We start from the raw sequence: 18,703 nt of genomic DNA on the forward strand, positions 1-18,703 counted from the left end.
TTCTCGGTTTATGGTATCCTATACTTTCTTTAGCTGCTGATTCTATTGCATTACGTATGTGCTCCCAATTCTTATTTACGTCTGTTTCATTTATATTTTCATCATCATTTAAATCCTGCAAAACATCAAATCTATTTGACAGTTTAATTTGGTAATCTTTCTTAATTCTTCACACACAATTTTTCACAGAGAGAGTAATTTTTTTTATTCCTATTTTCGCTTCCGTAACACACAATATGGCAGTCACAACTTGACTACCGTTGTGGGTATGCAGTGTTTCCAACTTTCTTCACCGAAAAATACCTACTATCGTGTCGTCACTTGTGCAAATTGTACATTATGCACGGGTAGCTGACGGATAGCCCCACGAACCACTACCGATAAGGTTAGGTTAGGTTTGGTTAGGTTAGGCAAGCATAGTTAAAAAAGGGGGGGTTGGAAACACTGACAGGGGGTTACGTCATCAAACATACGCAGCATCCATTTCACGTAGGGGAAGCAAATGAAACCAATGGCAAATGTGCGTCGGTGAAAAATACATGATTTCGCGGTCAAATACATTCCACGATGAGAGAAAATACCTCGACGAAAGTTGGAAACCTTAGAGAAACTCATTTCCGTAAGTAGTTTATTCTGTAAAAATGAAGAAATGTGTCTCCGATATACGAAACTGTTACCAAAGATGCTATTAAAAGGCTGAAGAATAACAAAGCATCTGGCATTGATTTAATACCAGCTGAGTTAATTAAATATTGTGGAAATTCGTTAATATGTCAAATTCATAAATTAATTTGTTTAATATGGAATAAAGAAGAAATCCCTCAACAGTGGAAAGAATCCATAATTGTTCCTGTGTTTAAAAAAGGTGATAAAATGAACTGCAATAATTACCGTGGAATTTCTCTACTCTCAACAACATACAAAATATTATCTAACATTATTTTAACAAGACTTACCCCATATGCTAATGAAATTATAGGTGATTATCAATGTTGATTTAAATGTAACAGATCAACTATAGATCAATTTTTTCACATCAAACAGGCACTTGAGAAAAAGTTGGAATATAATCAAAATGTCCATCAGCTACTCATTGATTTAAAAAAAGTGGAATGATTCAGTCAAAAGACATAAATTATATAATATATTAGTCGAGTTTGGAATACCTAAGAAGCTTGTTAATATGATAAAAGTATGTACCAGTGAAACAGAAAGTAAAATTCTTGTGGATATTAATATATCTGACAAATTTACAATTCATGATGAGTTAAAACAAGGAGATGCATTATCTCCATTGCTCTTTAATTTTGCCTTAGAATATGCTGTTAGGAAGGTAAAAGAAACTAACGAAGGACTAAAATTAAATGGTGTGACTCAGTTGTTAGCATATGCAGATGATGTAGACTTATTAGGTGATGATATAAATACAATTAAGAATAATGCTAAAATATTTTTCAAAGCCGCTAAAGAGATAGGTTTGGAAGTTAGCAAAGAGAAAACTAAATATATGCTTACAGGCCGAAACCAAATGTTAGGTAATAATCAAAATCTAATTATTGATAACAACTCGTTTGAACTAGTTTCCAAATTCAATTACTTACGAGTAACACTAACAAATGAAAATGATGTTAAAGAGGAAATAAGAAGCAGGCTTAATTCAGGAAATGCATGTTACTTTTCTCTTCATAAACTTTTGTCGTCTCGTTTAATATCTAAGAAACTCAAAGTTAAAATATACAAACAGTAATTTTGCCTGTAATATTATATGGATGCGAACTTGGTCCCTTACATTGAAAGAGGAACATAAATTGAGAGTATTTGAAAATAAGATCCTTAGGAAAATATTTGGGCCTAAAAGTGATGAAGAGACAGATGAATGGAGAAGGTTACATAACTTAGAAGTACATAATTGTATTGATGTCCAGATATTATTAGAATGATTAAATCAAGAAGACTTAAGTGGGCAGGCCATGTGGCAAGAATGGGAGAGGAAAGAGGAGTTTACAGGATTCTTGTTGGGAAACCTGATGGTAAGCGACCAGTAGGAAGACCAAGACGAAGATGGAGGGATAATGTTGAGATGGACCTAAAGGAAATTGGTATGGGTGGAAAAGAGTATATAGATCTTGATCAGGATAGGGACAGATGGAAAGCCTGTGTTGCTGCAGTCATGAACCTTCGGGTTTAAGAAGGCTAGAGAGTTAGTTAGTTTTAGTTAGTGTGCATGTTACTTTTCTCAAATGTAATTCCAGACTATACTAGCGCCAAGGTTTCTAAAATTTCGGGAAAATTGCGAACTACAGGCTTCCCCATGACTTAAACTAGCGACACTAGCGCCACTGCTTCCATGACAGGGTTTGAAATTGCGGTGTTCTTCCAACAGTTCCAAGATACCTGCCTGCTATGAAAATTTCAACTCAAGATCTTTAATTTTATTGCGGTTAAGCCCCCTTCAATCAAGGGATGGACGCCTTAAATTATCGAGCTTCGATTCTTAATCTCTACAAAATGTAGTCAAATTAGAATTTGATTGATTGATTGATCTTTTGCAGGTTTACAGACTTCAGCCATGTGACTGTACTAGTGTGCATATAACACTCGAAAATTTCACACCCCATACGATACATTGTGCGCTGTTGTGGCGTGACCACTATCTTTATCTACCCTCAACGCTAGCGCCACGCGGCTGATGTCTGTAAACCTGCAGTCACTCAAAACTTACCTCCTTTCGGCACATATTACGACAAACTGCTCAGAGATACGTACATTAACCTATTGTACACAACGGTTTACTTTTATGACATCTCAAACGGATCACTTGATAGTATGAATATGGAATATATGTCACAAAATGTTTGAAAATATTGAAATTATATATGTAAAGATTACCAAAATATGTAATATATGTGCTTAAAGCCATTGTTTGTAAAAATGTGGGAAATCAAAATAGCATTATTCGAGATTAAATGCAACAATTCCCAAAGATAACACAAAGTAACATTGATTTTATCATAATATGAAGATATTTATTGATTTATTCCTTTGCTTCCAACAGAGAGAATCTCCAATTACAGGGAAGCTTACATATATTCAAATAATAAACATATAACAGTGTAGAGTACATATAAACACACACAAACGCATTTATACACACAATATAATAAGTGAAGTACTGCAGGAAGGGAACATATATCCATCCATATACAAATATATAGCCTATTGATTGTTCAGGACATAGCCTTCACATAGTATTGAACGGAAAAAAATAATAAAAAATATTTAGCATATGTATGACATACATAGTCACCATAGATACAAGAGAAGAGTAAGGAAAATAGAAGGTAAAATAATTTCAGAATAATGGAAAAATAATGTACACTAGAATGGATTCACATATATAGTGTATTTACATATAAATTCGTTCCCTGCTTATCGCATTACGGTATCTGCAATAAATAGGGAATCATCATCATCATCATCAATATATTTTATTGGATTTGGCTGTCAGTGGACCTTCATCAATTTCATCATCACTCATATCCTCATCTTCGCGATTATACAAAAGCGGCAGAAAACCCCGAAGTAAAATAAACCAAATTATTCGATCAATCCCAGAACGAACACGTAGGAGAGGACGTGATTCTCAGAAGGCAGTAATCAGATTTGAACTCATAGTCGTCCCTATTGCACGGGAAAGTAGTCTGAAGTCCCGCAATAATTTAATATTTTTTTTATCACTTTGGAACTCTACGCAGCAAGTGGAATAAAACCTATCGGGATCTTAGTAACAGGTATCTTGTAGATATTATTTTGCCGTTGACACGTTCCTACGAAAACCTCATGTTGCTGTACGCGCTGCGAAGGGCAACACTTGATACGAAGGAATGCCGAAAAGACACGTGCTGCAGGTGGGAAGGCTTGCAAACTTCTACACGTGCGCAACAGTTCCATTCAAACCAAACCTGTAGTGTCGAGTCATCAATGCCACTTTCTTCTTTATGTATACTCTGTCCCCGTCACCTCTGGGGAAAGGCCGCGCGTAGCGGCATAGAAAGGGTGTGAAATCGAGTGGGCAGAGCGAAGCAGTACACGCTGCTCCCAAGGATTGTAACTGCACTCGCTTTCCCCCCTCCCCACTCACGTTGTTGATTGGTGGAGCCGTCTCGTGTCACTACTTGCGCAGAGACCTGTTTTCGTTCGCTTGCTTCAGACAGAGTAAGCCGGGACAGAGGACAGCCAACTGGATGGGCGTCACTGGAATTTTGGTTGGGGAGGGGGGGTCAGGCCATGGTGCGAAATCCCCCAGCAACTTTGTCCTAAGAAAATCCCCCCCCCCACCAAATATTCCAGAGGGTGTTGTGGTTACAACAATTAAGATAAGCAATTAGATTTGTCTTCAAATATTCCTACTTTACAATGGATAATGTAATACCTCTCCCCCTTCTCTGTCTCTTTCAAGAGACCATTAACACATCAACGCCAATAACAATACAGTCAAACCTCGTTAATCCGGACTAATGGTGGGGAAAAGTTGACTTGTTTAACGAAAGTCCGGATTAACTGAAATAACCTAAAAGAACAGTAGAAAGTGCATTAAAACTCCATTTGTAGCAACAAAACACGTTTATTATGGTGTATTTAAAGGGCATAGGCCTAAATACACTATACAGTACTGTTTGCGATTGCCGAAACTGTTTCACCATACTGGTTTTTGTACGGATGCAGTAGACGCTGTTTGTTGTAAATGCTATATTTGAAGAATACACATGATTACATACACAAACTAACAAGTACACCTAGATTGTGTTCCCGCAACACACACGCACGTCTTCGTAGAATGTTCCACTGCTGCCGACTGAGACTGTCTTGAGGCAGTGTTGCCAACTTTACACGTTGCTTCACTGGCGTGCTACAAGTCCCACTAAAATACACTGATTAATGATTAAAACCTGAACATTCTCCCCCCTCCTTGATTTACTAAATCAACATAAAACACTACAACAAATTATTTCTCTGTTGGAAAAGGGATGAGTTTATGAATTGGTCTTTTAAATGTACCCTGAGTAGTGCGAACGTTCACTACTCTCACAAGTTTATCAGATCCTGTGTAGACCTCTTCGATGACTCCAGTTCTCCATGTGAGGGGTGGAACATGGTCTTCCTTCATTAGCACCAGCATTCCTGGTCGGAGATTGGGTTTGGTTGTTGTCCATTTGCTTCTCTGCTGCAGGTTGTTGAGATAGTCTCTGGACCACCGCCGCCAGATGTGTTGATAAGATCCGTTGAATCCGTTGCCACCGATCCAGACGATTTTCTGCTATATGTGTTACATCAAGCTCGGGAAAGGATGTTAGAGGACTACCTATTAGGAAATGACCTGGGGTGAGATAACTATTGTCAGTAGGGTCATTGGACATTGCAGTGATAGGACGTGAATTTAAACAGGCTTCGATTTGACAAGCAAAGTTGAAAATTCTTCAAATGTGAAGTGCTGATTTCCAGCTGCTCTTCTTAAGTGGTATTTCATTGATTTTACCGCTGCTTCCTGCAGGCCATTGAAATTGGGCGCATGTGGAGGTATGAAATGCCATATGAATTCTTCTGATGCTGCATACTTGCGTATTTCAGTCTTGAATTCTTGAGACTCAAACAGCTGACGTAATTGTTGTAGTTCTCTGTAAGCTCCAACGAAGTTTGTTCCATTATCGCCGTATAAATTTCTACATTTTCCCCTTCTTGAAGTAAATCTCGTTAGAGCTGCGATAAAGGCAGATGATGTTAGATCTGAGACTAATTCTAGATGTATAGCCTTTGTAGTGAGACAGACGAAGACTGCAACGTAACATTTTCTCGAAATCTTGCTTCTTGCGTTTCCTGATTTCACATTAAATGGACCAGCATAATCCACTCCTGCATTGAGGAATGCTCTACCTGGTTGAAGTCTTGTTGATGGTAGTTGACCCATTAGTTGCTCTGACGCAGATGAGTTTAGCTTGAAGCAAGGTAAACAATTATGTATAACCTTCCTGATGACTTGTCTTGCTCTCGGAATCCAGTATTTTTGGCGAAGTGAGGCCAACAGTAGCTGAGAGCCCGCGTGAAGTACTCTCTGATGCTCTGCTAGTATAATGAGTCTTGTTAAATGATGCTCTGATGGCAATATGAGTTGGTGTTTGCTCTCATAGGGTATTTGAGCATTTTGTAGTCTCCCACCTACTCTAAGCATGTTGTTTTCGTCTATGAATGGATAGAGACTTCTTAATGGACTATCCCTTGCCACTTGTCCATGGCGTTGAAGATCCTGGAATGCTTCTCTGAAAACATCTTGTTGTGTTGCGTTGATTATTGCTGCCAGGCTGAGTCTCAAATCGTTTGCTGTTAGCTGCTCTGTTTTCTTGTTTTCACGATTCTTTGTGTTGTGAATGAAACGCTGGCAATAGGCAATGACTCTCACTAGTTTCGATAATGACGAAAATTTGTGGATGAAGGTCGTCGATGGAATTTGAATGACTAGTGATGTGACCCCCTTTCTTTCTTCTGTAACTTCTTCTTTCTCTGCGTGTGACGAAGAATTTGGCCATGAAGTAGATTCTTCACTCAAGAATGTGGGTCCATTCCACCACAGTGTATTGTCTTGCAATGTGGCCGGTTCTACACCTCGAGATACAAGGTCCGCAGGATTGTCATGTGATGACACGTGTCTCCATTGTGAAGGACTTGTTGAATCTTGAACTTGTGCCACCCTGTTGGCGATAAATGTTTTCCACTTGTTTGGTGGCGATGACAGCCATGCTAGGACTATCTTCGAATCTGTCCAAAAATATACTTGACTGATTGCAAGATTGAGTACCGCTAATACTTTCTTCATTAATTTGGCAAGTAAAACTGCTCCACATAGTTCCAGGCGTGGAAGTGTAACCTGTTTTACTGGAGCCACTCTTGATTTGGCGCAAAGAAGTTTAACTGCAACATCACCAGTTATGTTTGTTGACCTAACGTAGATTGCTGCACCGTAAGCCCTTGTACTGGCATCGCAGAACCCATGAAGCTGTGTGTCATTGATTTTTCCTTCAATCAAGATGAATCTACTGACTCGTATATCATTGATACGTCGTAGGTTTCTATACAACTGCAACCATTGCTGCAATAACGTCGGTGCTAAGCTCTCGTCCCAATCGATGCGTTGAAACCACAACTGTTGTAGAAATGCCTTGAAACTGATGACTACAGGACTGACCAATCCAAGAGGATCGAATATTGAAGCGATTATTGACGTTACTCTTCTTTTGCTTATTTCTGCTGCGTGGGCAGATGTTGATGCTGCCTTGTTGGCGATTAAGAATTTGTCTGTGCCTGGATCCCAGAGTAGACCAAGAGTTTTGACACCTTTATCCTTATCTAACTGAAGTGGTAACTGCACTTCTCTGTGGCTATGAGGTACTGCCTCTAAAAGTGCGGAATGGTTAGAACACCATTTTCGAAGATTGAAACCGCCACTTCGTAGAAGATGTATTAATTCTTCTTGCAATTTCAGTGCATCCTCTACACTGTCACTGCCTGATAAACAATCATCCATGTACATATCTTCCTTTACTGTTCTTGCTGCATTCGGATACACGTGTTGTTGCTGTTCGGCTAGCATTTGTGTACACGCTGTTGCTAGAAATGAAGCTGGTTTTGTGCCATAAGTCACCGTTAAAAGTTCATAAGTGTCTACTGGGCTGTCTGATGAGTATCTCCAGAATATTCTCTGCAATGGTAAGTCGTCTTCATGCACCATAATTTGGCGGAACATTTTTTCCGTGTCTGCCGTAAATGCTATGCTGTGTGTGCGAAATCGTAGAATGATGGAGTACAGATCTTGTTGCAGAATTGGACCTGCTAGTAAAATGTCGTTAAGTGAGTTTCCAGATGTTGTTTTGGCGCTGGCATCATAGACAACTCTGGTCTTCGTTGTGCTGCTGTCTGGCTTGAATACTGGATGATGAGGCATGTAGAATACTTGTGTGTCATCCTTGACTGTGTCTGATTCTAACTTTCTCATATGTCCTAAATTCTCGTATTCCTTCATGAAGTTATTGTAATCTTCTCTCAGATCTGGCTGCCTCTTCAATCTTCTCTCCAGTTGTTCCAATCTACTCATGGCTTGCTGAGTTGAATCTCCTAAGTGTGGATGATTTGGGCGTTTAGGTAGACGTACTATGAAACGACCAGATTCGGAACGCGTTGTATTTAATTTAAAGTGCTCTCCACATAGCTCTTCTTCCTTAGATCTGTGTGGTGACTCTATTCCTTCCAACTCCCAGAAGCGTATAAGTTGTTTTTCCAAACTGTCATCTGTTCTTAGAAAACATGCAGTGACTGATGAGTTGCATTCTTGAGGCATGGATCCACCCAGTATCCATCCAAGTTTCGAATCTTGCAGAACAGGGTAGTTGCCTTCTCTACTTAGACGTTCTGGCTTCAGTATGGAGTAGAAAAGCCCTGCGCCCAAAAGAATGTCTATCTTGCCAGGTTTGTTGAATGTGGGGTCTGCCAGTGCGATGTCCGTTGGAATATCCCATGTATCGTAGTTTATGTGCTCTGCAGGCATATCTCCAGTGATTTTTGGCAGAACTGAACAAGATATTGTAGTTGAGAAGTTATTCGCGAGTGATGAAATGTTCACATTCACACTGAAGCGAGTTTCCGACGTTGAGTTATTTATCCCATGAATTGGAATGTACGCCCTTTGTTTCTTGAGACGCAGTCTTTGTACGGTTTCCTCCGTTACGATGTTTGATTGACTTCCATTATCTAGTAAGGCACGACATGTGACCAATCTTCCGTCCTTATCCTTCACTTGTACCAAAGCAGTTGAAAGTAGAACATGCGATGTGTGTCTGGTCTTGAAACTGCAGTATGATGCTTGCGTATTTTCCCGATTGTGGGTCTCACTCTCCGCCACTGAGCCTTGGGTGTCGGTGTGTCTGTTCTGTGTTTCCCTTCGAACAGCACCGAGCTTCCGTTGATCATCGTGCAGCAAAGTGTTGTGTTTCTGTGAACATGCTCTGCAATTGCCTGATTTACAGTCCCTGCTTCGATGTGGCTTCAAACAGTTCCAACACAATTTGTTTTCACGCACACACTGTCTCCTTTGATGTACATTTGCACTGAGAAAACCTGGGCATGCATATAGAAAATGAGAAGGCTGTTGTTTACAATACAAACATGCATTTGATGAAGAAGCCAAATATGAATGTGACTGCTGTGTAGTTTTGTTTTGTTTGGTCCTTGTGTCACTGAATTTATTATCCCTTGGTGTCTGGCTGATTTGCGGTTTGATAGTTTCTAGAGCTTGACATTTATGCTCGAGAAATGTAAAGAATTCTGAGAGTGGTGGGAAGTCTTGCTCAGTGTGAGTTAATTCCCAATCACGTCTTGTTTGCATGTCTAATTGAGATAGGAAGTGATGCAATAATACTACATCCTCTAAGGGTTGCGACAACTGTAATGCCTTTAATGCTGAAAGATTGCTAGTAATGGTATTTGCGAAGTGACGCAAATCTGACGCATTTTCCCTACTAACCGAGTGAATGTGCAAGAGTTCCTTTATGTGTGTTGCCGCTATGAGCTTCTTGTGTTCATAGCGCTGAACTAGCTGTTCCCAAGCTATTGTGTAGTTGCCTTCAATTATTGGCAAATTCTGGATTAAGCGTAGTGCCTGACCCTTAACAGCTGATTTCAAATAATGGAATTTCTGAATTGCAGATAAGGTGTTATTATTGTGCACTAAAGCTACAAATGTATCCGAAAACCCTAACCATTTGTCGTAACTACCATCAAAAGTAGGAAGAGAAATCGAAGGTAGCTTCAGCTGGTTGTCTTTATTTGTAAATTTCTGATCAGCTGATTCTTGACCCTGATTATTGATTGCAGCATGTTTAGAAATTATGTTTTGCATTTGAACCTTTATTTGAAAGTACAACTCTTCAACTTCAATGCGGTAAGTTTCATGTTCTTCTGACTCGTCGTCTTCGAGTTCCAGCTGTGTTTGCACTTCATTGAATTTTGCCCAAACATCTGATAAATACAGAGCACGGCATTTCACCTCCTCAATATTTTGAGTTTCCTCAAAGTTCTGAATGAATTCTAACAAACGTGTAAGTTGCCCCTTTACAACTCCGCGCTGTCGTGTTAATTTCTTCCGTGCTTCTTGATTCATTGTAAAAGGAAGGGAAAGAAACAAGAGGGAAGGAATTGAGCTTGTGTGAGTGTTGTGTTAGCAGAAATGACTGACCTTTGTACAGCTGATTGCTGCTCCTGACTCCAGACGTCAACAAGGCTGCTCGGAGCTCCGTTGTTGATAGTGGCTGCAACACGAGAAGAATTGCTGGCTGCGACGAAATGAACTGCGCGCGAAATGTGCCACGCCCGAAATGTTCATGTAACTTTCTCAGTTCCCGTACTGAGAAATATACGTATGCTGCTATGTTCAATGTATGTAATACACAATAATGCTGCTGTTCACTGTGTGTAATACACTAACCGAATGTACAGAGTGTGTTCTTGAAGCGACACGCACATAACTGTACTGCAATGACTGTTTTTCACATCACAAACTACGCACTTGATAACGTCCACAATGGCATCCGACCGCACGGAGGACCATAAATGTTTGCGATTGCCGAAACTGTTTCACCATACTGGTTTTTGTACGGATGCAGTAGACGCTGTTTGTTGTAAATGCTATATTTGAAGAATACACATGATTACATACACAAACTAACAAGTACACCTAGATTGTGTTCCCGCAACACACACGCACGTCTTCGTAGAATGTTCCACTGCTGCCGACTGAGACTGTCTTGAGGCAGTGTTGCCAACTTTACACGTTGCTTCACTGGCGTGCTACAAGTCCCACTAAAATACACTGATTAATGATTAAAACCTGAACAAGTACAGTACAAAGTCTGCGGAAATAGAATTTCATCAGTGGTTGACTGGCTTTTGGGAAATTCTCTTGTTACTTCTAGCCACATTTAAAACCTTGCATTCTGCTTTTTTTCTTTTGCCTGTCCGGATTGAGCGAAGTCCGGCTTATCGGGGTCTGTATTAACGAGGTTTTACTGTATATGCACAATAAAAGTAAAACAAGAATGCAAGACATATACAATATGAAATATAGTTGTTTTTTATTAATAGAAAGCAAATACTGAACAAAACATTTTATAGCAATAAAAGAGTTTCAACTCTCTTGTAATTTACTGGCATTTTTAAACAGTGGGTAAAGGAATTAGTTTACTATTTATAAATATCTGATCTCACTGACACACACACACTCACAGACATATAAAATATCAAATGAATTCCTTTGTATATTTAATAATAATATATATAATTGGATTATTGTTATTTATCGTCGCTTTTCTTCCACGTTTGGCTAATAGCGACGATGTGGATGAGTGATGATATGATGAAATTGATAAAGGGACACTCACAAGGAACAACCATGCCCAGGCTGGGATTCGAACCTGATACCTCTGGCGGCAATGAAACTCGAAAAACCACAATGATGATGATGATAATAATAATAATAGTTGACAAGGTTTGGAGGTCACGGTTTCAAATTTTCTAAAATGAAGGAATTTTTTTGGATGAAAATGAGAAATTTTGCACATGTTAAAAGGTGCTTTCTAGTTGCGGCAACACTGACAAGGACTTAGTTGGATTTGCCTGTTGCAAGGCGTGAGCGCTTTTGAATAATCGTCCTCATGAATCGATCGAAGTCCAGCTTTGAATCCGGAAGTCTGCACTGTACGAACGCAAAGTGCACCTGTTGCTGAGTAGCAGCAATTGACGTGCGAGACTCGGTGGAGCTTTTCTGGGAATTTTTCCCCTCATGCTTTTTAATGCATTCAGCCGGTCGTTCCGAAGGACGCTAATGTGTATATATGTTGCAAGGAGCGAGGTGGATTGTGGGAAGAAGCGCGTCTTGGCGATCCGCGTGTCTGTTTAGTGTCAGGAGGGTCTTTTGCGAAAGACAGGAACGACGGAAAATTCAGAAGGCGGGGGTTTTCATTGCCATTCCGTAACTTCCCAGCACGGCAGGAACGGCTTCTGCTGTGACTTGCTTGTGCTGCGCGCGCGAAGTCCGGAGTAACTCAACTGCAAATTGAAGTGTTGTCAACTATTGGAACACAAACGTCACTACAGCTACCCAAAGAAAGTAACCAAAATGTAAATCCCGTATATCTGCTTGTGTGTTACCTCTTTAAGTACATTGCCATCACTGGTGTTTTTTCACATTGGTTTCAGGTGCGCACTCTTCTTTGAACATTGCAGATCTATGCAGGAGCAAACTTCACATATAGTGTTGCCCATAAGACGAGATTTCTGTTTCGTCTCGTCTCATGGGGTGTAGACCCTTTCCGAAGACACTCACATATCAACCTCCCTTCCACATAGTACAACCTGGACTGCATTTTGCAGACTAACGAGGCCCTGGCGTCTGGACTCACAGCCAGTATGATCCTCTTTGGGTTCGAGTTGTGTTGTCCCTATATGCTTCCTACAGTCCCTTAATCCATCTCGTCTCATCATCATTCATCCTCATCTTCGTGATTAAACCAAACCAGTCAAAAATCAAATCAGTCAATCAGAACTCTGTGTGCATGCATGAAAAAATACATCCAGTGTCGCCGTCGAAGAGGGCAAGGGAAAGGACTCCAGGCAAAAATAGTGTTGCCATACAACAATTTTAGTATTATTTATTTAATTAACGTGCACTATCTTTGGCGACACTAAAATGAACGTCGACAGTTTTCCAGTAACAAAATATATGATGTAAGATTAGGAGTCACCTCCCTGTCATAACAAGCGTCTACACTCGTTGTCCGTTCTACCTCATTTTCCTGAAGCCATTTGCATTGTCGGAGTAAGTGGAGTAAAGGATTTCTAATTCATTTTTTTGAAAGTCGATGAAGGAGCCTGTTGAGTGCAGGTTCTTCAGTATGCCGGAGTGTGGAGGAAAACATACAACTTGATTGAAGTCACACGTCTGGCGTACATCTTTAGTCGGTATACGACAGAGCCTCAGCTTTCGCAGAAAATTTTCAAAGGGAAAAGGGCTACAATGAAAAAATATGAGTTCCGAAGAGAGAGAAAGAGAATATCGATAGATAGAATCGAGTGGGAAACAGAAGAAAAATCGAAGAAAAAGGGAGAATTTTAGAGGCTTCGGGAAAGAAAAAAATAGCAACTCTAGAGACATAGGAAAAAAGGACAAAACATAATGAAAGAAAGGGAGAGGGGAAGAGGGCATGCATGAGTGAGACAATTCAAGAAGAAGGAAAAGCATAAGAATGAGACAGAGAGAGAGGGGGGGAGGGAGGGAGAGAACGAAAATACAAAAGTAGAAACGGACAGAGGGAAACGGAGGGAAATAAAGTGTACACATACTAATGCAGCAAACGTACTAGCCTAACCTATTCGAAATACCTGGATTCTAAGAACACTAACCTTACATGATTTAACAGTAATTAAAGCCTATGAAAATGGATTTACGATCACTGGGAAAATGGGAATATTAATGCATGCGACTTACTTTAATTAAGAAGTCTAAAGCAGGAGAACACAATAAACCTCATGATCTATCATGAGAATATTATTAGAAGAAATTCGTATTCTCAAATCCTTATAATTATATCCCTTTTCGGTAGACAAGCTACCATGCTGACATATAAGTTCATATTTATATTGTCCCTTGTACTTGGGATATTTAGAACAGGTTGAGATAAAATGTCGCTCTCGTACCTTTATACAGAGTATATATTTAAATAAAGCAAATAGGTTACATGAAATCACAATGACTGACTGTGCAAGTGTACGAAACGAATCGTTATTAAGATTCTTTATAAACTAGTAAATTTTCACTTTAGCAACTTGTCTACAGATTTTCGTTCTACATTTCCAATTACCTTAAAAGCTGGTAACACAAGAACACCTTTTTTTACAGTTCGCTAACTACATCGCAATAATCATAAAGATCAGAAATAACCGACAAAGAGAAAATAGAACATCCATTACTGAGTACAAAGATATAAAATTATCCACAATGTATTTGTGAAATAGGTTATTAGAGTTGAACGAAGTCGTAAAATTCCATTGATGTACGTACGTACAATTATATCATATTTCTTTCACGTGATGTATATCATCAAGATCGTAATTTTTGTAAACCTGAACATAGCTTGAAGAAGTAAGTGAATACTCCTCTACTGTGGCTAGATAGTACATTCCAATCTTACAATCTCTTACCTCAACCTTCTGCACGTAAATTTTTACAAAATTATTTTGCATGCATAAGTTGAATCGTAAGTGTTTATTCCACAGCAATTCAATAGCAATTATATGTTAACGATGATAATTATTACGAACTTAGAGTAAGTATCAAGTAGGATCAGATTTTATCTCTATCGCATGAGAAGGTACATTATGCAGAACGGTCAAGATTGGACTTTACTTTTATCAACATTATTCACGTATTTTGTAATGCCGTATAACATTTGAAATGTTGTTGATGTGAAAGCAACGTTCTGAATGAATAAGAAAGGACGATTCAGTCAGAAAAATAAATATTATACTCTTATAGCGCACTTTGCTAAATTATATAAATTGACTATAGTTGACTAGTCCTGTGACGTCATGGAAGCTGGTGTGAGGCCCGTATATAAGTATCTCGGAGGCCCCGGGCAGACCCGAAAATGTGCAACATACGAAATGCTGTTGAATTAACTGTTAATTGATTTAAGTTATTTTCGCTGTTCTAACTAACCACTCCGTCACGGTTGTCGGCGAAATTCTGCTGGAGATGTAACCACCAATGTTATGGTTGCAGCTAGAGCTAAGGGTATACACCCAACGGTAAAAGTAATAGTAGAAAAAGGTAAAAAAAAGGTAAAGTGCTCCCCTGTGCATAGCAAAAAGTAATAGTAGATGATTTGTCTATTACTATTTTCAGTCTGTTTCTACACCTTGAAATAAAATAATTGAAATTTGAAATTGAAAGTGGAAAAAAATTGAAATGAAAACGCCACGAAGCAAATGTCAAAAGAATTCCATCCCTTACAACAACAACACCAACAAAATAGATGTAGGGTAAAAAGAGAATGATAATAGTGATGGGCAATTTTCCTACTATTATCTTTGCCGTTGGATGTACAATTGTAGAGTTGCAATGTTATGATCCAAAATAACAGGAAACAATCAACTCAACGATACACCTCCCCCCCCAATAATTATAAACTAGAATTACTGAATGTTGCAGTCTGCAGACTTCTGGAGCATGCACAAACAACCCATTCATTTATGCAAGGACAAGATCAATTTCCTAACTTCAAATCCTTGCTAATTAATGTCGGATTACGGGGAAAATTTCATTCCAAGTCTTCGTTTCCATGGAAACCTTTCTAACAATGGGCAGTTGACGAAATTCTTGCACAATTTGAAACATCGTCAATATTTCCGTACGTTTTTGTAGGTTTACACTTAATATTTCATAGTTCGAGGGGGCATGGCTCCTCCCCTGGGTACGTGCCTGACCGCACCAAACCATCACACGTCGGCCTTTCCACTCACTATAGTCCCGATACCATTTCTAAACCACGCCCAAGGCATATAGCAAATGGTAATCCAAGTAATAAATGCACTTCCTGTGAATTTTGTTTCGTAATCTCCATGAATGTAATCGAGACAGTTTATTAAATGTCCAAAATGGACACGTGTGTGCATTTTTTGAAAATATTGACGCGGCTCTTCGGATACTTTTTTTTTTTTGGCCTTTATAAAATTGTCAGAGCCATTAATTTGCTCCACCATGAAAAGATTCTCCAGCTCTGGTGACTTCTTGCTATAGTTGGCAAGCCTGACGAAGGCTGCCGCTGTGAGTGGGTAGCCGCAAACGAGGATGAGCTTGTGTGTGTGCTAGTCGTCACTCGCGCTGCCACGAAGTTCAAAAACGAACAAGCTGCCGAGGATAAAAAAAACAAAAAAAGGAGCAAGAAAAAGTCGCACGTCTCGGGGGCTCCTTTTTAAAAATCCTTTCTCGTCAGCTACCAAATGTCTGACAGAGGGGAAGAGTGTTCTGCGTGTGACGTGGGTGTTATGTGCTTGAAGCGACCAGGCTATCTGCACTGGAGGGCAGTGTGTGGCTTCGTGAAGGCTGCCGGTAAGCTTCGAGTCGTGTGTTGCTAACTTCAATGCTCTTCCTTATCGCTTCGCTTCCGTTTTTCCGTAATACTCGGTGTTGAAAATAGAATAATAAGCCACCGTGGTGCGACACTATTGCCCTCTAGCCTGTCATTCGCGAGCGGTTGAGTGAGAATGCTGGTCTTCTTGCACATAAACTGTTTCATTGGGTCAAGTAACAGCAACACGATAAAGTCACGCCGGCATGTGACCTGCTTTGTTCGACAAAGGAAGTAGGAATCCGCAGTCATTTTCCCCCCCTTACCGAGCATAACGTTACATAATCGCCCCCTTCTCTTCAAGTGTGATTGTGTGACCACAGTGAAAAGAAAAGTTGCTTCTCAAAAACGTCTTGGTAGTTTTGTGAATCCAATCAGTGATGAGTGAAAGTTGTGATATCTCTGCAAGTGATATGAGTGGTTTTGCAGTCTTCGTGTTGTGATAAATTTCGCGTAGAGTGATCGTGTGGTTCGGCGATTGGACGGAATGGCCACCTTGCGAGAACTCCAGCGCGCCCTAGCGGAGAAAATCGAGGAACTGAAACATAGGGACGAAATAATCGAAGGGTTCGAGAGGGAGTTGGACGAAAAGGACGCCCTCATCCGGTACCTTCGGAATGAAATCGACAAGTTTCGACAGGTGGTTCGACCTTTGACCCAGCAAATGACACAGTGCATGACACGCCCCCGCGGCCCGCCGCAACGCCAGCCCCAACCCCCGATGGAACCCAGGATCAAAAGACAGGCCATATCAGCCGAACCCGTGGTAGGGGATCCCAAAAGCATAGGAGAGCTCACTATTACAAAAGTTATTAAGTCCCACAAGTAAGTATTACAGATGTGTTCCTCAAACGTTTTAATTGTTTTTCAAATTTCTGCAACCATAGTTTTAATTCTTACAAGGAAAAATCCACTGGCGTACCCCGGGGGTGAGCTGTAATCCCCTACGAAACTTTGATAAAATCAAAATTTTCAAATTAAGGCAGTATAGAAGGCGGAAAAGAAACAAAATAGTAAATGATGACCTCCTATTACCATTTCTGTCATTGAACAACAATGTGAACCACTGGCGCACACAAGATTTTTTTTTGGGAGGGGTTGGAATTGTAAAGGTGCATGGTGCCAGGTGCGTAATTAGGCTGGGGCATCCGGGCCGGTGCCCCGGGGCTCCGATAGGCCGGAACATTGTAATGGATTTTTCTGACTTACGTTTTTGTTATACTGACCCGCTGCAAGAAGATTAATGCTGTAGAAGGTAACCGGGAGAGAGAGCCCCCCGCTTTTTTTTTTTGTAACAGTTCAGAATGCCTATATTTTTTTTGATAACCATATTCTGCGAATGCAAGAGTTAAAATCTTGAACAATAAATAAACCGAACCGAACTCTCAAAACACTTAATCCAACACGACCGGCAGAGAGATAGGAAGTTGCGTTTACTCTTAAGGAGAGGCATTTTGATGTTTTGAAAGTTTTTCTTGCATAATAAACAAGCAGGAAGCCAAATTAAAAAATCTTTGTTTCATTTTTTTTATTAGCTGTTCAATGTAAATTCTTGAAGGGCTGCATATGATCTCTTACGGAACACTCTCTTAGAAATAACTTACTTGCGGGAATCATTTGAATCACCTGTTGAAATGATGTACCAAGGAGGAGCATTTCGAGTGAATTATCTGACAAAAGAATTAAGGAAGCAACCGAGAGAGCTGGTTCAGCATATCAATATTTTAACCCAATGATACACACGATTTGCTTATAATTGGAAGATCGTTTTAAAGTCATGAATGCAGTTGTAGACACACAGAAAGTGATACAGCCTTCTTTTAAAGAGAATTATATTTGCATGTGCTAAAATTAAGCATTTTTCGTATTTGTATATCCAGCCACTATAAGATCAGTAACTGATCTTGATTAGTCTGCCCCGGTGCCCCCTTGAGTCTCGTTACGGCCCTGCATAGTGCATGGCTGTTTTCTAGGGGGCGGCATACACATTAATTAAGATATTTCGTATATTAAAATATTTCCACTGTCAAAAATGACGAGTTTGCATTTATCACTTTGGTTTTTCCCCGCTTTTTTTTAAAAATGTTGATTTTCTCAAAATTTCGGAGGGGGCTGTAGCTTCTTCTGCATACGCCAGTGCTTAAAACGAAGGTTATGAATGGTAATTGCGAAATATTTTATTGAGTATCCGCCTCCTCTAGCAACTGCTATAGAAAGCAGCTATATAGTACTAGTCCCGTAGCTAGATATTTTGGCGCCTTAGGCAAGATTAACCCCCTCCCCCTCCGCACTACCAAGCACCGACATCTTATTAGCGTCCTTCGATATTTTATTCTTATGGTATATGATATTTACATCCTTCAAGTTTTGAAATGTGGAAACAAAGGAAAACTGATTACAAATAATATAGATTTTAATTAAAGATTCTCATTAAAAGAAAGTGTAGCATATTTAAGACTATGTTAGTTATGTCTCAG

General features: G+C 39.8%; 2 protein-coding genes across 2 annotated transcripts in view; one reads left to right on the forward strand and one right to left on the reverse strand.

Moving 5' to 3' along the window:
* Positions 1-5,437: 5,437 nt before the first annotated feature.
* On the reverse strand, positions 5,438-10,204 carry LOC146003465 (uncharacterized). Its single transcript, XM_083141752.1, has one exon. It carries the CDS (start codon positions 10,202-10,204, stop codon positions 5,438-5,440), a length of 4,767 nt encoding a protein of 1,588 aa, XP_082997878.1.
* A 5,746-nt stretch (positions 10,205-15,950) lies between these two features.
* LOC146003466 (cGMP-dependent protein kinase egl-4-like) overlaps positions 15,951-18,703 on the forward strand; it is a 138,750-nt gene continuing 135,997 nt past the window's right edge. Inside the window, exon 1 of the mRNA XM_083141754.1 lies at positions 15,951-17,051. Within this exon, the coding sequence (XP_082997880.1) occupies positions 16,714-17,051 (338 nt within the window). The 5' untranslated portion in view covers positions 15,951-16,713. The remainder of the gene's footprint in view (positions 17,052-18,703) is intronic.

Source organism: Lepisma saccharinum, chromosome 20, assembly GCF_977018435.1.
Source record: "Lepisma saccharinum chromosome 20, izLepSacc3.1, whole genome shotgun sequence".
In the NCBI taxonomy this organism is placed as follows: domain Eukaryota; kingdom Metazoa; phylum Arthropoda; class Insecta; order Zygentoma; family Lepismatidae; genus Lepisma; species Lepisma saccharinum.

Excerpts from the sequence above, each read along its gene's own strand:
- LOC146003465 (XM_083141752.1), bottom strand. The coding sequence starts at position 10,204 with ATGAATCAAGAAGCACGGAAGAAATTAACACGACAGCGCGGAGTTGTA.